We start from the raw sequence: 17,008 nt of genomic DNA on the forward strand, positions 1-17,008 counted from the left end.
TAATTTAACGTATTCTCTAAGTTAATATGATACAAAAAAACTGCAAGCATAATAATTTTAATGAAATTTAAAAAAGTGTATTTTGTATTTTACAGTTTAAACATTAACTTGATTTTATACCACCACTTCTTTTTAGACATTTACTCAAATAGTAAAAGTACAATTTAATGTACTCCCGGTTAATATGAGATAATAAAAATTGCATACATAGTAATTATAAAATAATGTACAATTATACAGAAAAAAATAAAGAAAATTGTAAATATATTCAGAAATTATAAAAGTATTTTATTTTAATTTCCAACATTCAAAATGCAACGTAAAAACATTGTAGTTGACGTAATTAAAAATTAGTAATTAAAAAAAGTCTTAACTCCATCATTTATAAATACAAGTATGTTATAATAATATGAAATGCTAAAAACAGTTGTTTCGGTTATGAGGTAGGATTTTCATGTTTCTGAAGGTGTCCTCCACTACAGATAAGATCAGTGTTACAGTGGTTTAGACCAATTCATTTAAAAGAATCAATGAATTACATTCCATATGAAGTCTGCACACACTCCCTGGTGTGCACCCATATTTGAGTTTGTTTGTTTGTAGTAAAATGCTACAAAAGTACCACCTATATGTACAGCCTGATGCACCGTGACTCTATATGTCTGCTGGCAAGACTTCAATCTCTTTCTGATTGTATTTCAGTCCTCTATCCACACAAATGAAGGCTTTGGCCACAGCTGAGACTGTAATTTTTCTGGATGGATGTCATCTGCTGTCAGAGATGGATCAATTGGATGAGGAGACATCAAGGATGTGCGGGCGGCAAGGAGACCCATACGCACACAGCTGTCTGTGTCCAACTCTCGTAAGATTCCCACCATCATTGCTCCAGCAAAACTAAATGACACAAAGAGAGTCTAATGTGACATGCTTTTGTTTTGTATGATGTTAAATACTTTTGATAACATACCTGTCACCAGCTCCAGACACATTTACTGTTTCTTTAGAGCTCACAGTCAGCGCAGGATAATGAACAGCACACAGCCGTCCCTTCTGTTATAAAAGGCATAAATAATGTTAGGCATTCTAATGTTATAACTAAGATGTTTAGATTTACTCAAAGTAATAATTCACCCAAACCTAAAATTTTACTCAGGCCATCCAAGGTATAGATGAGGTTTTTTTTCGCCATCCAAACAGATTTGGATAAATTTAGTATTACATCACCTGCTCACAAATGGATCCTATGTAGTGAATGGGTGCCATCAGAATGAGAGTCCAAGCAGGTGATAAAAACATCACAATAATTCACAAGTAATCCACAACACTCCAGTTCATCAGTTAATGTCTTGTAAAGCAAAAGCTGCATGTTTGTAAAGAAACAAATCTATTATTAAGCCATTTTAACTTAACCATTGCAAAATAAAAGTCCATAATCCATAATAACACTTCCTCCAGTGAAATGTCCATCATCAGTTGTCTTCTCACATCAAAACACTTTTTTCACTTGTAAATGGTGCTTGATCAGTGCGTATTTCTCTGCTGATTCAGACGAGAGGACTTATTCACTAAAGAGTAATATTATAGATATAGTTTTGAAGTAATTATTAATTACTACTAGTAATTAATTTGAAGTGGCTTAGCAGCGCAAAAGGTTAAGGGTTTAGTTCCCTGAGAACAGACATACCAGTGAAAAAATAAATACAATTATAGCCTGAATGCACTGTAAGTCACTTTGGATAAAAGCATCTGCTACATGCATAAATGTAATGAAGGCATTAAAAATGCCTTAAAGTGCCCCTATTATGGATTTTTGAAAATTACCTTTCAAGCAGTGTGTAACACCGCTCTAAGTGAATGATAACATCCTGGAAAGTTTTAAATCTGAAAGTGTACCATGTATAAAGTTATTCTCTCTCAAAAGAAAGAGTCGACTCAAGAGTAGAAACATTAAAACGAGTCGATTTTAAAAGAATCCCAAGTCGTTTCATGTTGACGTCAACATGGATCATTAGAATATTGCTCGCCCACATGATGGTCTTTTTGCGTTGGTCTGAATGAAAATGCAAACCCATTCTTTGCCACTAGGTACAGCTCTAAAAATAGCGGTTTTCCCAGTAACGCTGTATACAAAGCAGCTCAGCACTCACAAACGCTGCTTTATCAGTCATTACAGGCAAGATAAAATTAAAATAAGACCAATCGGACTAATCAACGCAGATAAGATACACGCAAAAGAGGAGTTTGGAAAAATGAATCGTGGAGTGAATCGTTTGGGAGTCACTGAGCAAGTAAGGAAAAAATAAATGCATATTATAAGACAATGAAAGTGTTTTTTGAACCTGCATGCATGTCAACCTGTTACTGGGGACTCCAAACCAAAATATGAACCTTAAATTATACATAACAGGCACTTTGTTTCTTAAAAACACACAGCCTTTAATTTTACAAGACATCAAATGATGTACTGGAGTCATGTGGATTGCTGTGATGTTTTTATCAGCTTTTTGTACTCTCATTCTGACTGCACCCATTCACTGCAGAGGATCCATTTGTGAGCAAGTGATGTAATGCTAAATTTCTCCAAATCTCTTCTCATGAAGAAACTCATCTTCATCACCCAAGAGTGAGTAAATCTATAGCAAATTTTCATTTTTGGGTGAACTATTTCTTTATGATTAATTATATTAATTAATGATAATAAGCCCATCATACCAGCTTTTGCTTTTGTGGCTGCAAATTCACAGTCCCAGCTGCATGTTCTCCACACACCATCACACCCAACGCACCTAAAGTGACCACCACACAATTCAGATGCTCCAGCAGGGGGCGGGAGAGAGCTGGTACACAGCCCAAGACATCCTCAAGTGATCTGGGAAACTCTTAAACAAAAGTATGCTTTGATTACTGTTCAAGTAGCTCGCCACTTCCCGTCCAGCAATCAAGCACTTGATTATTTTAGGTGTTTTTTTTAACTCTGGTACCTGTAGGTGTAGGCAGGCCTAGTGTATGATTCATGGTGCAGAGCTCAGCCAGATTGGGGGAGATGTAAGATAGGGCTTTCCAGCTCTCTGACAGGAAGGGCTTACAGGCCTTATCTGCATCCGTGGGCTCAAACCACACTTCAGCAAAACAAAAAGACATGCAATATGCACGTAGCAACTTACTTGAATCTATGACCTCAACATACGCTCTGAAGCAGTAGTAGATAAATTAGGTTTACCAGGGACTGCACGTTTCTTGGCAATACGACACACGTAGTCTATGGTTGAAACAGGAATGTTGCCATCAAGAACTACAAGAGATGCTGATGCAAGCTGATCCTCAAACTGAGATACCTGAACGTAAGATAACAAAAAAAAAAGATTTATGCTTTTAACTTGTTAACTTTTTGTTACACTTAATTTAAAACCCCTTGCAGATTTTCCTATTGCAAAAGGAAGTTTGCATGATAAATATATATCAGAGTTTGTCCTCTTTATAGCCAATGATTTTAATTTCATCACAGCCATGAACGTGATTTACTATTTCCTTGTCAATTTCATGTGTTAAAGGGAGGCAAAGCAATCTCATTCTATAGTGTATCTGATTGGATAAAATGAGTGAGTACAGGATGAGTCATCATTATAATTTCCTCTGTTTACCTGACATAAAAAGACTGAACGTTTTCAATATGTTTATCTGCCAAGGTTTTTGTCAGTGTTTGGATGTGAATTAGCATGTAAATGCTATGCAAACTAGCATAGCCTGACCTAAATCCACAATGCATCATGATTAATTTCATAGTTTATGGTTATGGTTATGAAATTAATGCTTTTTTAGCAAGGATGCATTAGTTCCCCGAGAATGAAAATATGTCCATCTTCTACTCACCTTTGAAGTATCCTAGGTGTATGTGACTTTCCTCTTTCAGAATAATCCAATCAGAGTTATATTAAATATTGTCCTTGCTCTTCCAAGCCTTTCAATGGGGGCAAACAGGTGTTTGTAGTCAACAGTTCAGAAGACGTGAAATAAAGTGCACGCATCTGTAATAAAACATCCCTCACACGGCTCCGACTATTGTGAACCCATGCGTTTTTGTAAGATAAATATCCAGATTTCAAACTTAATATTTTTTTCTCACTTCTGCTGACGTTTGGGAACCAGAAGACGTGCAGGCGGATGTTGTAGTTCGTCAGCGCAGCATGGTTGGTGACAAGTGCGGAAAGAGAACAAAACAAATGCTGGTCACAAATTAAAAGCACAAGTGTTTATTATGTTTGAAATATGGACATTTATTTTACAAAAACGCATGGATTCGCTACAGGGGGCCTTTATTCACCTCCCGGAGCCGTGTGAGGGACATTTATTACAGATGCGCGCACTTTATTTCACGTCTTCTGAACAGTTTACAACAAACACCCACTTATCCTCATTGAAAGGCTTGAAAGAGCAAGGACAATATTTAATATAACTCCGATCAGATTATTCTGAAAGAAGAAAGTCACATACACCTAGGATGCTTCGAGTGTGAGTAGAAGATTTTCATTCTAGGGGTGAACTAACCCTTTACTGTTCAAAAGTGGTCGGTAAAATTTTTATGAAATTAATACTTTTAGCAAGGATGCATTAAATTGTTCAAAAGTGACAGTAAATAGTTACAAAAGATTTATATTTCAAAAAAATATAGTTTTTTTGTTTTTAAAACATTTCATTTATTAAAGAATCCTGAAAAAATGTCAAGTGGCACAATTGATTTCAACACTGATAATAAAAGAAACATTTCTTTTGCAACAGATCAACATATTAGAATGATTTCTGAAGAATTATGCGATGCTGAAGACTGGAGTAATGATGCTGAAAATTCAGCTTTGCATCACAGCTATTTAAAGTTGTAATTATATGTCACCATATAACTTTTTGATCAAATAAATTCAGCCTTTGTGATCAGAATACTTCTTAAAAAACATATGTAAAAAAGCTGTGCGACCAGCCTTTTGAACAGTAGTATTCTTTTCGAATATACATACATATTGCTCTTGTATTTGCTGATGGATGTCCATGTCGCCCAATCCCAGGCTCAGCTCTCCAGACTCGGTTATAACAGCACAATAGGTCGCAGTCCTTTGGTCTTGTAATCTGGCAACTGCGCTTGTATCCTGATGAGCATAAAGCAAAAAAACTGTAGTTACAATGACATTTTGGCTACAAGAGCAATAAAATGCTTAATGTACAGTAACTCACCATGTGTTTACAATAGTTTAGCACAGCTTCACTATGAGAGTCTTTGCCAATGGCAGAGATGAAGAGAGGCCTCTGCCCTAATCTGCTTAAACAGTCTACATGAAATATAAGCAAGTCAAAAACGGGAATTGTACATATTCATTGAAATAATATGAATGAGACATGACATACCAGCAATATTCCTGCCTACGCCTCCAAAAGACTGACAAACACTTCCTGGATTTGTCTGACCAAACTGAAAATGTAATACAAATACAAAATATTTACCTGTATAATGTCATAAAAAAGTTACTTAAACTCCTTTAGCTTGTTTTATTAGTCTTACCACCAATTTCTTTGTCATTCCTTTAGCGATGAAATCAACGTTTATTCCACCAATAACAATCTGAGGGCAATTAATAGTTATTTTAGCATTATATTAATAATATTACAGTATTTATAAATGTTTTAAGTTAACTTTTAGTTTTTCATTTTAAGTTTTAGTAATATTATGTGCTTTTGTCATTTTTATTGGGCTTTGGGTTTTTATGATTTCTTAATATAGTTGTAGTAGTTTTAGTACTTAAAAATATTTCAGATGGTTGTCAAGGCAAAGCTGGTTTTCAACGTTTAATCCCAATATTAATATTTTATTTCAGCTTTATTTAAATTAACCAAAATACTTTTTTAAATTAGTTTTAGTTCACAATACAAAACACTCAAAATAAAATGTAGTCTTTCCGTAAGAGCCTATTATATTTTGCAAAAAGGTTTTTTTAACTGTACCACTTACAGCGTAGGAGTCTGTTCTCTGGTCCTTTGATTTTCGGGTTTTAATGTCACCTCTGAAGTTGCCTCCAGTTTTCTCTTTATGTTTAGAAAGGGCACATGCAATCTGACTGCCCACCTTGGCATTGTTTTTGATGAGCGCTATATCTGAAAATGAACGAACTTCAGGAAAATACCACAAAAAGACACATGAAACCAAAATGAACATAAAAACATCATGTTATTATAAGTATATACTGTATAAGAATATGTATACAGTAAACCGTATCATCATAAACTATCTTTTGCGTCTTAAATGGATACTGGCTTGCAGGGACTTTCCTTTTGTCAGCTCATTGACTCGCTGAAGGATAAAAGGGGTGACATCTCTTCCTGTGACACCTTGTGAGCTTCAGATATACAAAGAAAATGCTTTTATCAGAAGTGTTTGTCACTCTGTATTGCATTTGGTATGGTCAATCACTATTTATCTCTACCTGGCCTCCTTCACAGCTGTTTGTATGGCATCTTCTATCTGTTGTCCTGTGGCTGCATGTTCCTCAGGGATGGGGATGGCCAACAGAAGACCACTTTGCAGCCCCAGAGATAGTGTACTAGCTGTTGAGGTAAGAGAGAGGTAAAGATCCCTTCACAAATGACTAAGCAGGATGAGTTTACATCAGAGGAACTTCATCTATGATCTCTGTTTTAACTAGCTCTTTCAATTGGGATCACTGCAGCATTGCGTAAATGTGTAATATTGACATTTACTCAAATGTATGTGTGGTAAAAGCTTTAACGCTAAGACTTGCCAATAAGATCTGCTGCTTCTTGAGGACTGGAGACATGGTAAGGAGAAGTAAATTCACTTTGCCTAGAGAAGAAGGCTGGGAAGCTATTTGAATCTCCATATGTGGCCACACACACACCCTGAGTTTCCTGTAAATAAAAGCACTTATCTTTGAATTAGAACTTAAGTATATATATATATATATATATATATATATATATATATATATATATATATATATATATATATATGAAATCAAAACTGAGCCTAGGGGCATTAAAATGTGTGTATTACAACTATGCTATGTAAAAATATTTATGGAAGTCAACTGTTCCCAACATTTAAAATATCTTCTTTTTTGTTCAACAGTTCTACAGGTTTGTAACAACATGAATAATGAATTATTCGTGAGTAAATTATGACATTTTTGGGGAAACTATTTCATTTTGTACAAATTAAATTTAACAGTGTTATTACATTATTAACGTTATTAAACTTAACTATAAGTGAGTGTTAGATGACAGCAACGGTAATGTAAAATCTAAAACTTTCACCTCAAAAGTTGCAAAACAAGTTTTCACAACTTTACTGCGATTTCACCAAGTGAAACACAGAGTTCACATGCAAACTGGTGACCGGATTTAAAGGATTAGTTGACTTTCAGAATAAAAATGTTCTGATAATTTACTCACCCCAATGTCATCCAATGTCTTTCTTTCTTCAGTCGAAAAGAATTTAGTTCCAGGATTTTTCTCAATATAGTGCAGTTCAATGAGGACCAGCGGGTTGAAGGTCCAAATTGCAGTTTCATTGCAACTTCAAAGGGCTCTCATGATCCCAGCCTAGGAACAAGTGTCTTATCTAGCGAAGTGATCGGTCATTTTCTAAAAAAATTTAAAATGAAAATGTTTTTTTTTTTTTTTTACCACAAATGCTCTAGTTCATCCTTATGAAATTAGTCATGTTGAAAAGGTCATGAGGCAAAACAAAGTGAACATGCAAAGTCTAATGCCCTTTACCAAAAAAGGTAAAACAACAAAGTCAGATGATTTTTAAATTGGAGGAGAAAATCAGATGGCGTTTTTTTCCCAACCCTACCTTTTTTAACATCGCAGAGCTAGGGCAAGATGAGCATTTATGGTTAAAAGTATACACATTTTTGTATTTTTTTATATTTCGCTTCATAAGACCCTTATTCCTTGGCTGGGATTGTGTAGAGCCCTTTGAAACTGCACTGAAACTGCAATTTGGCCCTTCAACCCATTGGCTCCCATTGAAGTATGGGGAAAAATATGAAGAAAAATCCTGGAATGTTTTTCATAAAGAACTTAATTTCTGAAGAAAGGAAAACATGAACATTTTGGATGACTTGGGGGTGAGTATGTAACAAGGGAAACTAATATTCTGGAAGTGAACTAGGTGAACTTCAGGGTGTCTTAGAAAGTCTTAGTCTTCCTAAGTCACAACTTCTCGCTAGTGGGGTTCCTCAAGGCTCAGTGGTTGGACCACTTCTCTTCTCCATCTACATGACGTCATTAGGATCTGTCATTCAGAAGCATGGCTTTTCCTATCACTGCTACGCTGATGACATTCAGCTCTACTTCTAATTACAACCAGATGACCCGACGGTACCTGCTCACATTGCAGCCTGTCTGAGTGACATTTCTAGTTGGATGAATGACCATCACCATCAGCTCAACCTTACTAAGACAGAACTAACCCATCATTTTATCACAACTTCTCTGTACAGCTGGGTTTGCCAACCATAACTCCTTCCAGGACAGCCAGAAACCTAGGAGTTGTGATGGATCATCAGTTAAGCTTCACAGACCATACTGCTACAATGACTAGTACTACAGATTTGCCTTATACAACATTAGGAAGATTAGACCCTTCCTGTCAGAGCTAACCCTCTTGTTCTCTCCAGACTGGACTATTGTATTGCTCTCCTGGTGGGCCTTCCTGCATGTACTCTCTGCAGCCGATCCAGAATGCTACAGTGAGAGTTGTCTTCAATGAGCCAAAAAAAGCTCATGTTACTCCTCTCCTCATCAGGTTACACTGGCTACCAGTAGTCGCTCACATCAAATTCAAGGTACTGATGCTTGCCTATAAATGTCCACTGGCGCGACACCAATATACTTAAACTCACTAGTTCAAACTTATGCGCCCTCCAGAAGCTTGCATTCTGCAAGTGATCTGCGCCTTGTGGTGCCATCCCAAAGAGGTTCAAAATCACTCTCACAGATTTTCAAAAAACATCTAAAGACACATCTTTTTCACCAGCACTTTACCAACTAATACTAGCACGTACCTTTTCTTTTCTATTCTTAAAAAAAAAAAAAAAGCACATAGCTACGTGTTCTGTGCTAGACTATCTGAGACTTGGCACTTGTATACTGTTGTTGGTCTGACTGCTTCTATTATTCTCATTTGTAAGTCGCTTTGGACAAAAGCGTCTGCTAAATGATTAAATGTAAATTTAAATGTAATGAACTAATCTTTTAAAGTCTTACCAAGAACTCAAGAGTGCGACCGATATCTAGGATGGATTTCACCCCAGCTGACACAACAGCAATAGGGGTTCGACCCAGTTCAGTGAGGTCTGCACTCACATCCAGAGCTACGAGAGATAATATATTGGTCATTAAATACAGGCAAGTAAACATTTTCAAATGGATATAAGAATTTTTTTTTAATAAACATGCAGTTTTCTCCATCTCTATGTACTCCTCCAATGCCTCCAGTTACAAAAACAGGAATCCCAGCCTTGTGAGCCGCAATCATTGTGCCGGAGACAGTTGTGCCACCCGACATACCCTAAATTATAAAAAAACGGACATGAATATGTATAATTAAATAGTGACAAATAAAGATTACTTAAGCTCCACACCTTGCTGATGACATAAGGTAAGTCCCTTCTGGACACTTTTAGTGCCATTTTGCTTTGTGCCAGGAAGTCCAGTTCATCTGACGAAAGGCCCACATGAATGCTGCCCTCAAGAATCCCAATGGTTGCAGGGATTGCACCCTCAGCTCTCACAATCGCCTCCACTTCCTTTGCTGTACTGAAATATAGAGGGAATGCAGTCGTTTAACAAATACAGAATCTTTAAAATATGAATCAGACTTTAAATTAAATTTTTTTTTTTTCTAAAGTCTGTTTTTAGATTACATTTTTTTATTTTTAAAAGCCTTGTGCAATAATAAAAAATTATTAGTCTGACTCTGTACTGTTTTTAAGATAAAAAGTCATGTGACAACCCTGACTTCAGAATGGCCTGAGGGAAAAGTTCAACATGTTGAATGTTTGACAGCACTGTTAAGAGATTTATCATGTTTTTCTACCTGAGATTGTGAGGATAAGGCATTCCATGTGTGATAATAGTGCTTTCCAAAGCCACAACGGGCCTTTGATCCGCTAAAGCCTCTTTCACATCAGGATGGATGATAAACAGGCCGTCTGTAGGAGAAATATGGAATAGCTGACCCAAACAACACTGTATTCAAACCACTGTACCACATTTGGTGATCAAAGACATGCTTGCCAAGTTTTAAATGAATCTCATAAGTCTAGTTTTGACAAATGATATAGAGAAGCTATTTTTATTTTTTTTGTGATTGGGGGTGGATTTCGCACATGGATTATTTCTATGGTGCTTTTTGGCCATTTAGGAGCCTGACAGCCAATGTCCCCATTTACTGTATGGAAGGTAAAAGCTTTGACATTTTGCTAAATACTTTTTTTTCTGAGTTACACTGAAGATACGAAAACAAGTCTGCAACAACATCGAAAGGAAAAAATAAATTATGAATAAGATATAAAGTATAATCTTCAGTGATTCAATTAGATGTAAGATTTAGGAAAATGAAATTGGGACATGGTTGCTCTGAATGCAAATACCTGAATCTAGACTTGTGGTTTGTGCTAGTTTACCTTTTTTGCGATGTCTGCTGGATGAAGTTGTAATGCAACGTCTTAGAAACGCAGACAACCTCCACATCTTCAGAACTTGATCTTCAGGTCAGCAAAACTCGCAACGTAAAATGCAACCAAGCCACCGTGTGCTGGAGAGTTTCCACAAGCTAAGCTTCAAAAGGAACAATTTGTCGTGCTCTATTTGTTTGAGACAAGTGACGTGCTTATATAAGCGATGTTCACAACCCTGCACTTTTCAAAAGATGAAACTCAGAAATACACTAAACATAAAACCAACCAACACACGGGTCCAAGTTAACAATTCAGGACTTCAGTCGTTCAATGAAGACTGACAGAAACGAGGCTGCATTCGCTCATTAAAACGCTTCTCACGCGCTACTCGCTTTTAGTCAATTCAGTCACTCGGCTTAAATCAATCCAGGGTTTTTTTCTGGATGTTAAACTGTCAATTTAAGCTATTTGATTTTCGGCTCGACTCCGCTAGGTTGAACTTTGATCCGGTTTGGTCTGTTTGTACTAGCTGAGAATCGCCTTTTACTCCGAATGTCAGTCAGATGGGGGATAGTCTATACATGGGCATTTTAACGAATCAAGGTTTACTACGGTGATATCTATGAATATAGAGATTTTTTTTTTTTGTTTTTAATACCATTTTATTATTATTATTATTATTATTATTATTTATTATTTATTTTTTTGCTAGATTTTTGTCTTCTGTTTTCTATAAGAGGTTTCATAACTCGTTAGGCCTCTTTCATTCATATAGACTCAGCTGACTGAATGAACTGCTTGAAAATAGTTTTGTAGACAACTAGAAATCTTGCCTATACATTTTTAGAATAAGGAAAAGACACAAAAAATAATTCTATTATGATGTGCTGGCCCTGTCATACCAAAATAATCTGATAAAGTTGCCAGCAAATTGAATTATCTCACATAAACATGTTTGTTGTGTGTATTTATAAGATGTCATTTAATTTTTTTCTGTGTAAGTAAACAAATTGACATGATTGTGTAGAATCAAACTACACAACCTCACTAACTAAAGTGAACTTATAACTACATGGAAAAAAACCTATACAAAAATATAAAAATATATATATTATAACAGAATAGAAGTATAATACAGTAGACTGATTATGTCAAGCTTAAATCAGACATTTTCACAGAGCCTGTAAGCATAAAGCATGTTGTGCCACAGGTTTAGTTGCTGGTAAACCTTTTACATCGATAGCTGTAATGCTGCTCTGTACTGAGCCACTGTAATGCACATCTGTGGTAAGAACTGAAGAATTCTCACTCAGTATTACAGCTGTCTCTGCGATGGAAGACTTTAAAACATGTTCATCATTCTGAAACTTAATCATATTGACAAATGTATGAGCTTTATGCTCTTCAGATAGCTGATAGCATTCAGTAACAGAGCTATAGTTAATGTCTGTAGGGCACGTTGACTCCAAGATGGTTTCCTCTTCTTCATCATCAGTGTCCAAAAGCTCCATTTCAAACCAATTTGGATTCTTCAGCTGGTAATTTTTAAAAGCTTCAATAGCATCCCGAAGTCCTCGTCCTGATGGACAGTTGAAGTAATCGTTCTCCCTGATGCCTTCAATGCACTTAATCCGTCCCGGCTCATGTTTTTCCATGTCTAGTATTCGGAAGTAAAGTTCTTCAAAGTGCTTCATCAGTTTGTACTTCACCACGACGTTGAATGGTGCTGGAACATCATCCTCACTGGACACGTCATCAAAATAAGCCACTATGTACTTGTGGAAAGATGAAGCATGAACAAAATCCGGTATAATGAGGCTCAGAGCCGGCGTGAGCATGTCTCCTATGGGTGAACGTTCATCCTCCTTCAGTCTTACTTTGTGCTCACCGCACATGGCCTTCCACTTGGCATGTACGCCTGAAGAGCACAAGATCAGGACTTTATCTGAGGACTTGGAGATTCGTTCCCTTTGCATATCCAGCCACTGAATTCTTCCAATCGTGCTGAGCCAGGCAGAGTCCAGGAGATCTAGAGTGACGTCTGTGCCACATTTGGCCCTCATGAAGGCACATAACTTCAAGATGATTTCTTTGTACAGGGGGTGGTCAAGAGAGTAGATGATGATGACCCTTTTAGGCTCGTGAATGGGATTCCACTCTAGTTTACCCTTTGCACATGTTGAGCTGTCTGAGGAGGGCATTTCTGTCAAAACACATGATTATTATTAAGATACAAAATGCTTTGGAACCTTCAAAATGTATTGAAATAATAAAGAGTGAGTGAAAGATTCAGCAAAACAATTGAAAACGGCAGAACAATGTAGCCTATATTTGACTTTTAGAACACTATTGGTGCGATCAGGTGCTCATGGCAAGTTTGTATTTTTAAGATATGGGAAGTTGTTTAATGTCAGTTGTGTTTCAATATCTCGGATCAGGATGGCAATGCACCTTCTGGATTAATTTAAATTAGGAAAAAAGGGAATAAAGATGAATAAAAACCTTGGGCATTGGGTGTGTTTTCCCTCAATTTATGCATGTAAATCTTATTTTTACAGCCTTTAATTTGTCATAATTGTATTTTGTACATGCAACGTTTGGCTTTTATTGTAAATGAATAGTTTTATCGTAAATGAAAAATTAAATCATTCATAAAAAGAACAAAAATGCGTACATTTCATCTGCCATTTTTTTCTCAGATAGACTCCCAACTTGGACATTTGGGGTTTATTTTTTCTTGCATTTTAAAACACAAGACACAATCTGTATCAGTCACCCCTAATGGACTGTTTTTTTTATATAGTGGAAGCATTCAGATACAAATTCTGAAATCTAATCAACAATCAACAAATAATGCATGCAGTCAAGTCTCCGCCGCACATTTTTTCTTTGTAGATACTGTTGCTACTTCTGTTTCATTACGATCCAGTTTCACAGACAAGGTTAAAGCCTAGTCCCAGACTAAAATGCATGTCTGGGCTGTTTCAACTAAAAGAAACTTGCACTGGCAGATCTTAAAATATGTTAGTACAATTGATTTGTCTCAAGATGCACACCAGTAATGTTTATTCTAAGGCACGTTTATAAAAGATACTTCAATGTCCTAATGGAACTATGACCTAATTTAAACCAGGGCTGTGAAACCAGGCCTAAGTTTTGTGCCTATTTATTTGATTGTTTTATTTGCACTGACCTTTATGTAAATCCTTGTACTTCAAAAATACAATACAGCCAAAAAGGCAAACAGTAACAGCCAATGAAGCCAACAACAGACCCAGTGTCACCAAAGTGATAAAAACAACAGGAGCACCTGGAAGAACTGACATTAAAATGTTAATATAGATAAAACAAACCAAAGGTCAAATGAACCATACATTGAGACATTTGAATTGTATCATAATTTAAAGGCTGGCTAATTAAAAACACAGGAAATAAAACATTTATTGTAAATGTATAATACATACAGGGACAGATATCAAATGTCTTTCTGTATTCCAGACAGTTATTCACGCTTTCAACAGACAGTGGCTGAATCTGTTAAACAGGGCATCTTTTAATCATTTACTGATATGAAAGAAATTATTATTATTAAATTACAAAACATCCTCATAACTCACCACCAATTCCAAATTGCAGTGATTTATCCGACGTGCTTCCAGCGTGAAATTAACCTTCAGAAATGTCTCGTTACCCTTAAAAACAGAATTTATTTAGCATTCACGCTAATAATGTTGTCTGTGCTTCTTAAATTAATGCTATATATGAATCTACATTTATGACTGAACACACAACAGGTGGCACTGTGGAGTCTTTTAGACACTGGACATTAAAAGTACCTTTATGACAGTGTGAAACAGTTCTGGCTGAAGGTCAGGACTGCAGATGGAGACTTTGTATTGGTCAGAGAACTCTCCTGTTTCAAATTCTACTGTTATCACCAAGTTACCATTTCCTTTATCCTTTCGCACTGACCGTTCTACCTTCATATCCCAAAAGCGATCTAAAATGACAAACAGATTTACCTAACAGCAGTTGACTTTTTAAGAATTGGACACCAATTTGCATCACCTCCGAATAATCCCAATAGGACAGTTTCCAAAGCATTTTGGATTTAATGTCTGCTACATATCTAATAATGAAAGCTTCAACTGTTTGATTGCGTCATTGATTAATTCTCACCTGGAACTGTGATGTTGGTTATTGTTGTATAGCTCCCTCTGTCTAGCTTTGGTAAATTAGTTACAAAAACCTGGTATTTAAAGTTGGGAATGAGCACAATCCTGTCCAAAGAAAATGTCCACTAAAAAGGTGAAGGAAAGAGGCAAAGCTGAAACAATGGTGTGAATAACACTGCATAGTACATTATTACAATTGTTTACTAAAAGTATGTTTCTACTAGGCCTTTCTACTTCAAAATGTCATGTTCAATTCAATGTGTTTCTTGCTATTTTTTGCATTGGTGAAATTTATTGGGTTACAAATTACACTTCTTTCAGTGGATATATGATTATGTAAGTAAAAGTGCTCTTACCCTGCCCAGTCTTGGGTTTTTTGTATCCGAAAGTGTGTTATTGAAAATGTAACGAACACAAACGCTGCGATTTGTCGACATTTCAACCACAAGCACTTCAGTCCCTTTTAGAGTGTATATACTCCCTGAGGAAAATAATTCAATTTCATTTAATAAACGCTTTAAATAGATAATTATGCCGAGCATCTGTACAGGCTCTGTTACATTTCTTTTCAAAAAGATAAAATTTGATTTCAATCATTTATAGTCCTGTGCGTGGCTCTATGTTATCATACTTGTCTTACCATCCGGGAACTGGCTCCATGTAATGTACAGGACTGGTGCAAACTGTCCACTGTCGTCCTTCTTGGCTGCTACCTTTTTTTCAGTTACATCAGGAGACCTCGGGGCTTTGTCTCTTGGCACCACCCAACCCTCATCTGAACAGTTACCTAAGACCATCAAAGAAATATCTAATGAAAATGGAAAAATTTTGTCTTTAAAAAAAATCATTTTTGAAGAAGACATCAACTCCTACTTGCCTACTTCAACACTGCATTTCACTCCCTGTTAGAAAACAGCATAATGAAAATTGAACTCGTTTTTATATGAATAACATTAACGTTAATAGATAAAAGGGAACAAAAATCATCTTTACCTCTTGAGAACATTCCATCGGAGGCAGTTCAATGAGATGCAGGGATGAGATTTTCATTATGACACATGAAAGCAGCGAGAAAAGAGAGACAAAAATTATACCCATTTGTATTCAATGTTTTCTCTGGTACTGTGATTTTTAAGTGATGTGACAGAACGTCGAACATCCTCTCACGACTTTCTTAGATTCTATCTGCATCTAGAGGAAACCAGGAGATCTGATAAAGGGGAGGAGACAAGTCTGACGCACACGAATACATAAAGCTTTTCTCACGAACATTCTTTTTTTATTCAAGGCTATCTTAAAATCAAGTCCTTTAACTACACATGCAATGAATTCAGCTAAAAACTTTCTATTCTCAGCCGCCTATAATATTTAATACTTAGTTGGACATTAGACTCAAAGTTTTCATAGCAATTTGGTTTTGAGATGCAGGGTGACCTACTTGTTTCATTTGAAACACAGGACTATCAATTTAGGTTATACTTCACCAGAAGGCAATTTTGACATTTAAACAAATCCATTCATAATATAATACAGTATATACTGTATATAAAATAAAGGCTATTCTTTTGAGCTTTCAATTGGCCAAAAATCATACAAGTCAATAAAAAAGGATCACAGATTCCACAAAAATATACACTATGAAAATTTACGCAGCTTCTAATGAAATAATGTTCAACCAACAAACTATATTGAGTTAGAAGAACTTAATCAATTGTAACATAAGCACACATTTTAATGTTGATTACTCAAAAATAAATAGTAATAGTAATAATAATCGTTACTGTTCAAATCCACAGCTATAATAACATGCTAAATGTACCTTTTTTAGCATGTACATTTAGAGTAGGAATAAGATGTCACCTGTCACTGACAGATAGCACAGAGTTGTGGTCTTCTCTTCAGCACAATGGTAACCACAAAGACTTCAACGCAACCGAAACTCTTTGAAATGCAACAGCATTAAAGCCCAGCGTGTTTTTCCCTTAACTTTCCCATTTCAACATTTACCAGATGCAGATTGTCAGATGCAAAGCATGCTGGGAACTAGAAATCCCCTACCCAATTTCCAAAGTTGACAAAACAATTCAATTAAATTAGAAATTCAATTAACATAAAAATCTGAGTTTAGATTACGCACAA

The 17,008-nt window shown here is 36.0% G+C and overlaps 2 protein-coding genes across 4 annotated transcripts; both read right to left on the minus strand.

The window, feature by feature from the left end:
* Positions 1 to 267: 267 nt before the first annotated feature.
* Positions 268 to 11,207, minus strand: zgc:136858 (Indigoidine_A and YeiC_kinase_like domain-containing protein). 3 transcript variants are annotated; one of them, XM_026202598.1, is made up of 18 exons: positions 10,702 to 11,207; positions 10,112 to 10,228; positions 9,657 to 9,826; positions 9,472 to 9,583; positions 9,280 to 9,386; positions 6,786 to 6,912; positions 6,471 to 6,591; positions 6,298 to 6,383; positions 5,999 to 6,141; positions 5,552 to 5,611; positions 5,398 to 5,461; positions 5,227 to 5,321; positions 5,013 to 5,141; positions 3,224 to 3,338; positions 2,985 to 3,122; positions 2,716 to 2,882; positions 971 to 1,053; positions 268 to 897 (listed from the first exon to the last, which is right to left on the minus strand). In XM_026202598.1, the coding sequence occupies exons 2-18, from the start codon at positions 10,137 to 10,139 to the stop codon at positions 699 to 701; spliced, it is 1,944 nt and encodes a 647-aa protein (XP_026058383.1). In that variant the 5' UTR covers positions 10,140 to 10,228; positions 10,702 to 11,207; the 3' UTR covers positions 268 to 698. The 3 variants fall into 3 exon arrangements, with proteins under 3 accessions (XP_026058383.1, XP_026058381.1, XP_026058382.1); XM_026202596.1 differs by having other exon boundaries at positions 9,657 to 9,831; positions 10,112 to 10,226; positions 10,701 to 11,205; XM_026202597.1 differs by lacking the exon at positions 5,552 to 5,611 and having other exon boundaries at positions 9,657 to 9,831; positions 10,112 to 10,226; positions 10,701 to 11,206.
* A 270-nt stretch (positions 11,208 to 11,477) lies between these two features.
* On the minus strand, positions 11,478 to 16,047 carry LOC113043319 (interleukin-17 receptor A). Its single transcript, XM_026202599.1, has 9 exons — positions 15,863 to 16,047; positions 15,510 to 15,771; positions 15,226 to 15,350; positions 14,874 to 14,994; positions 14,531 to 14,694; positions 14,312 to 14,386; positions 14,159 to 14,228; positions 13,888 to 14,013; positions 11,478 to 12,897 (listed from the first exon to the last, which is right to left on the minus strand). The coding sequence occupies exons 2-9, from the start codon at positions 15,730 to 15,732 to the stop codon at positions 11,867 to 11,869; spliced, it is 1,935 nt and encodes a 644-aa protein (XP_026058384.1). The 5' UTR covers positions 15,733 to 15,771; positions 15,863 to 16,047; the 3' UTR covers positions 11,478 to 11,866.
* Between the last annotated feature and the right edge of the window lie 961 nt (positions 16,048 to 17,008).

The sequence above is a fragment of the Carassius auratus genome, chromosome 25 (genome assembly GCF_003368295.1).
Source record: "Carassius auratus strain Wakin chromosome 25, ASM336829v1, whole genome shotgun sequence".
Classification (NCBI taxonomy): domain Eukaryota; kingdom Metazoa; phylum Chordata; class Actinopteri; order Cypriniformes; family Cyprinidae; genus Carassius; species Carassius auratus.

Bases quoted from the DNA above. Each gene is read 5' to 3' on its own strand.
- zgc:136858 (XM_026202596.1), bottom strand. From the start codon at position 10,767: ATGTGGAGGTTGTCTGCGTTTCTAAGACGTTGCATTACAACTTCATCC. The intron at 6,913-9,279 runs GTAAGACTTTAA...TTTTATTTACAG, and splicing joins GTCGCACTCTTGAGTTCTTG to GAAACTCAGGGTGTGTGTGT. The intron at 5,322-5,397 runs GTATGTCATGTC...TATTTCATGTAG, and splicing joins CGTAGGCAGGAATATTGCTG to ACTGTTTAAGCAGATTAGGG.
- LOC113043319 (XM_026202599.1), bottom strand. From the start codon at position 15,732: ATGTCTTCTTCAAAAATGATTTTTTTTAAAGACAAAATTTTTCCATTT. The intron at 14,014-14,158 runs GTATGTATTATA...TTTTAATGTCAG, and splicing joins GACATTTGATATCTGTCCCT to TTCTTCCAGGTGCTCCTGTT. The intron at 12,898-13,887 runs GTCAGTGCAAAT...GTGTTTTGACAG, and splicing joins GTACAAGGATTTACATAAAG to AAATGCCCTCCTCAGACAGC.